At 39.1% G+C, this 5,791-nt stretch overlaps 1 protein-coding gene across 1 annotated transcript in view; it reads left to right on the top strand.

The window, feature by feature from the left end:
- The first annotated feature begins 1,579 nt into the window (after window positions 1-1,579).
- The window catches only part of dct (dopachrome tautomerase), a 12,038-nt gene continuing 7,826 nt past the window's right edge, over window positions 1,580-5,791 (top strand). The window contains exon 1 of the mRNA XM_008401908.1: window positions 1,580-1,598. Within this exon, the coding sequence (XP_008400130.1) occupies window positions 1,580-1,598 (19 nt within the window). The remainder of the gene's footprint in view (window positions 1,599-5,791) is intronic.

Here is a 5,791-nt window from a genome sequence, read left to right as displayed (position 1 = left end):
AGAATAAGAAGAATTCAGTGCTGCTTCTTGCGAGGAAAAAGAAGAAGGAAGAAAAAAAAAAACATTGATGACACCCGGTTCCATTCTTCCGCTCTCCCCTTTCTCTGCTCCTCGCCTCGCAGCACGGCGGGCTAAGCTGGGAGCTGTAATGTCATTAAATTGCAAATGCTTTTTTTTTTTTTCATTTCCGACACACACTGTTTACTTATCTGGCAAAAACATATGTTGGAAGGAATCCGTTAAATTCTGCCCATTGCCTTGGGTGAAAGTGCAATAGAAACGGGCCCACTGAGCTCCTTCTGTCGTCTCCTTTTAGCACTTTGCCTTATCTACAAGGCTGCTTAGCAGCAAACTGGCGAGTTCAATGAAAAATGAAGATACAGCGCGAGATTAGGGGGGAAGAACAGTGACGGGGGAGAAATGCTCGGAGAGAGGGTCATCCCATTGCAAATGATTTCACTCCTCTCCATCTGCATAAATGACTATTTTTAAGGCATCTCCAAGCGTCTGTATATTTTTCTCACTCTGCCACACATTTAATTTCACGCCCCGTGTTCTGAATATGCTTAAATGCATATCTCTGATGCACCTTTAAGCCAGAGGAAAGAGGATGGGGGGGAGGGTGGGAAAGGGAGTGGGGAGGGCACGAAAGCAAAATTAAAGATAAAATGGTGTGATTTGCACTACAAGTCTATTACTTTATGGCATTTACATATAGTTTACCTCTGCAATTCCAAGATTTTCTTCTACCAAACTCCTATCGGTACTTGGGCTTGTATAAATATGTATAAATCTTTGTTGAGGGAAAAAATAGAATTCCTTGCGCTGCACTGGAAAGTTTGAAGGGTGCACTTTCTTGCTTCAACTTCTCCTGCGCCCACAAGACTGTCAGCATATCTTTTTGGAGGGTATTCTTTGCTTGCCTGCCTCATAAAAAAGGCACAGACTCCAAGCACTTTAGTTGGACAAGTGGGGAAAAAGGATCTTGGGGTCAAGACTTGGCCTAACCTTCAGAGGAAAGTGCCTGGGTGAAGCGATGAGTAGCAGAAGAACAACTAGCACTCCTTGTACAGCATGGAAACTGTCATACGGGGTAAATGTGCGAATCTGATAAAGTGCCGCTACCTGTGTGCAGCTGCTGTGTTGTTCAGCTGTGGCAAAGAAAGTTGGAGCTGTGAATGAAAAAGCCCGCCCCTGACAACAGAGAGAAGACGAAGGCTGTGGATTGGCCTGGGAATGAAAAGGAAGCAGAGAGAGAGAGAAACAGAGAGAGAGAGAGGCAGAGAGAGAGAGAGAGGCTATTCAGAGCACGATTCCTTTCCCTCATTGTCTGCCTGCTCGGATTTGAATATGCGCACTCAAAGAAGACAAGAAAAATGCTTTAGCCTCTCGCTTTGTTGGCCTTCTCTCTCCTCTTTTCTATTTGCAATTAAATGCATTTCAAATGGAACAACTGTACAGAAAGCATTTCTGATAAGAAAGAATTCCATTGCCTTTAACCTTCTTTGTATTGGCTTTGCAATTTCCAAGCACTCTCATTATGAGAGCTGCACAATCAAAACATATCTCTGAATAGAAAATGCCAGACAACAAGCACTGTAAGTAGTGCCTCATTGAAAATTAAATTGCATTTAAAGAAATATTTTTTTCCCTGTGTTCCTTCATGCTCAAGCAAGCCTTAGTGTCTCTGTTTTGTTGCCTTGACAGGGACCCTTGYGTCCTGAGCAGGATCACACAAACTGGTCCCAAGCATGGGGATGAGATCAGTCAATTAGAATTAATGTCATCTGGTCATTTACGGCTAAAACACCCTTCATGTGTCATTGTTGTTTGCTTTGTGTGCAAAGCATCAGTTGCAACCCCCCCCAAAAAAAGCCCCAATCTTATTCTCCAGACAGGGAATTTTTTATTTTTTTTTAAGGATTTGAATGCTGTAAATAACTCCAAACCCTCTCTTACGAGGTTTACCCCTGCAGCACTTTGTAACTTATCAGGGCTGCCTTGTGCCTCCTCTAATGCTTGCATTATGCTCAAATGTAAATCGGTAAGCTGCCAGAGCGGTGGGCGGGAATCACTGAAGAAAGAATCACTGAAGGGGTCTAGCCAGAGTTCTGATTGGGGCACAGAAAAATAAACAGAATAATTTTTTTTGTGTGTTTCTGAAGCCTTCCCAAACAAAAAATGTATCACAATGCTCTGTTGAAGTCACACATAATTAAAGAGAAGCAAAGATTTTTCTCTAAATAAGTAAAATGTGACACTTTCGCCTGTAGCACATCGTATCTGGCAAAGTTTTGTAAGTTGGGAACATTAATTTTGTTTAAATGCCAACACTGTTATTAAAAGAAAATCTCTAATATATTCTAAGTGAATGATGCCCAGRGGTCTGTTTTGTATTTTTTAATTTCCATCTCTAATAGTACAAGAGACTGATTAGTAATTAGGACAGAACCAGTTTAACGCATGTAATGAGCATTATAGGTTTCCCGTATGCTCTGATGAAAACGGATAGCATCTCTGTCAATTTGAACGCATGTTGACCTTTAATGGCAATTATTTTACAACACTCTCCTTCATGCTGCTTGTCCCCCAATTGGCTTTACACTGTAATCAAAATATCACAGGGATCTCCCAAATAATTKACCTAAAGCGTATTTTGCAGCACAACTATTAATCTTATTTTACAGTGAATAATTCTGAAGTGGGTTTATACGTGCACAAAACTAGTGCAGAGGGATACGTGGCCCCCAGATATTAATTTTGAGATGGATAGAAGTCTTAAAGAGGATTAAAACTCTATACAGGCGGCTCATTTCACATGGCTGCATGGCACCTAGCCTACTGTATATATGCTGTCAGTCACTCCCTGGCATGGTCGAGATTTGAAATGGTGACAGTTAAAGTACAAAGATGTTCAATCCTAGACTATTTCATGGCATATTTGGTGGAGGAAATGCAAACTGTTAAAGCCAGTCATTCCAGAGCAGCAAAGGCAGACAAACACAGCAACACTGCCCCCCTCCTATTGTGAAGAGGCACTGCAGGCGCCCATCTTTTAGTCATATACATGCATATTTTTTGCTCATTATGAATAAGAAATGCAGACATATGAGTAATGCATCTTTCACTACACCTTAATGCAATCCTAAATTGTTTCATAACGAAGCCACAAGCAGATAAATCATGCACGTGCTAACGGTTTATGTATTTATTATGTTAAATGCCACGAAGCTGTAATAGCYACACAATTGTCATAGGGCTCTTAAAATATATGTACTTAAAACATGCGAACAAAGGCGTCCTGGTTAGATGAGACCAAAAACAAAAACTTACAGCCTCCATGCAAAATGTTATGTGTGGCCGAAAACTACAACAAACAGGAAATCAACCTAAACACCTAATCCCCACAGTCAAACATGGCGATGGCAGCAGCATAACATGGGGATGCTTTTCTTTACCCTGAAAAGAGAAGGTGGTCAGAGTTGATGGGACAATGAGTAGAGCTAAAGACAAGGAAGAAGACCTTGTAGATTGTAAAAGACTCAAGACTGAGGCAGAGATTTACCTTCCAGCAGGACAACAACTCTAAACATTTAGCCAGATCTACAGTGGAATAATTTAGATTAAATAATATGGATGTATTACACCAGCACAGTCAAAAGTCAGTAAATCCAGTAAACCAAACATCTGTGACAAGAGTTGAAAATTGATGTTAGCAGATCCTTTCCATCCGGGAGCGTTGAGCTTATGCTATTAAACAAAAGATTAGCGGAATTTCAGTCTGTACAAGTCTTACGGAAACTTAATGAAGCTGGACGGTCAATGAATTCACTTGAATTCAAATCACTTCTTTATTTTGAGACAAATCCTAACAAATTYAATCTCAAATTGTCTGGTTAAATTCAGATGAATAAATACAGTACAGTTTGAGCACTGCAATAAAAACCAGCTCATCATAAAATACCTACTAAAAGTAAAAGTTGAATATTAAAGGAAACAGTTCTGATGGCTGTTTTATAAGACATTTTGTTTTTAGATAATCTTGTGAATTGTGAAAACTTAAGATTTATTTTCAATTTTAATAATAAGCAGATCTTTTTTTTTTTTTTCTTGCTTATCTGGTCTGTTCCAAAATACATGATAAAAGACCTCAGTAGAAGACATGACTAAACCAAAACAAGATTTGCATTCTGTTTTCTATTGCATTTGCTCTGGGCTGATTTGAAAGACTAATATGAATATGCATTAGAAATCTCCAAAAGCCCAGTAGCACTGGTTGAATAGCTCCTCAAGTTCCATATCGTTAATGAAACAACCAGCCAAAACATTGAAATTAGCACCTTCAATTTGGACACAGAGTGCTGCTCTCTGGAAATGTAACTGAAGTGCCCTCAATTAAAAATGTGAAAGGCCTGTAATATCAAGCCAAGACATGTTGCTGCTATGAAACGTGTTCAGAGTGGTTGAAGTGTTAAGTGCAACACTCACCTGTTGTCAAAGAAAGTGGAAACATATTTCTCTGTGTGCATGATTCTGCCCCCCCCATCTGCAGTTTTCTTTGAAAGACTCAATAGACTCAAGAAAGAATAGATTCAATGCTCAATAAGTACTCATTTAGAGCTTGGTGGAATATTATCAGTCACTCAATGTTGAACCAGAGGAAGCTGAATAACTAAAACTCTGTGTGAAAAGACGAGCTACAATRGACCAAACAGGGTTTACTCTATTATTTAATATGCAAAGACATTCTCCGGGTTCTTTCTCTGCTTTACAGCTTTCAAAGGAGGAAATGYTGCTTTACTCTGCTGAATGTTAAATATCTTTTTTATTAAATGTGTTTGTAAAGCTCTTAGCAGCAATGCATTTAGCTCTCACAGCCACATCCTGTGTGCCATTATGCACATTTATTATTTCCTGATGGCTCTCTGGCACCATCCTGTGTTTCAGTGGGAATAACAGATTCCACTAGAAAGCTGCCAGTGCTGAAGGAGCTGTTTTCAGTAAACGGCTGAAATGACTGAAACTTCTGTGCGGCACTGATAATCTCGCTGAGGAAATGCAACACAGCTGGAATGTTTGTGTTGATTCCAAAGTGTCACAGTTCAGACTGATTTGGCATTATTGGAACATAGTTTCAGTTTTCCTTTTTGTGATTTTTAAAAAAATGCAAAACACCCATAATAACCAACAAAATATCAAATTGTTTAAAAAGAAATTTTCACATACTGATGTCAAATCTTATATTTTACTTCTAGATAAGAAAGTGACTACTTGAGCCTGAGCCTCTGTCCTTCATTGGTGTCCATGTAGTTCAAGTTTAAGCTCAGTTGTCGAAACAAGATAAATGCAGAACTTCTGGTCTTTCTACTTTCTCTATAGAAACTTCTGTGTTTTTCTTGGATACTTCCCAGGGAAGTTAAACTGCTGTAAGTCCCATGATGGCTTTTTGGAGAGTCATGTTAGSATCTTGTGTTCTGCTCTTGAGGTGAAGATGTTTGAATGGGCACTGCCTTTATCTTGAACACTGTTGTGTCAGTTTTTTTTCCACACAGACTGTTTGTTGTATTTTAAGTTACAAATAGTGAGAGCAGCAGGATTTGACAAAATGGCTAACAAACTGCATGCTCTTCATCTTTTACCAGCAGAAACACGACTTAGGTTTGAAACCTCCAACTTGGAGAATCGTAAAACACCAGAAACTGTCAGTGAAACTATGATATAGTCGAAAATCAAATTATTTAAATACATATTTAAATATCTTCATATCTCAACCTGTTGTTTTGTTCTTCTT

The sequence above is a fragment of the Poecilia reticulata genome, linkage group LG2 (assembly GCF_000633615.1).
Source record: "Poecilia reticulata strain Guanapo linkage group LG2, Guppy_female_1.0+MT, whole genome shotgun sequence".
NCBI lineage: Eukaryota > Metazoa > Chordata > Actinopteri > Cyprinodontiformes > Poeciliidae > Poecilia > Poecilia reticulata.
This window is presented reverse-complemented; position numbering and strand designations above follow the sequence as displayed.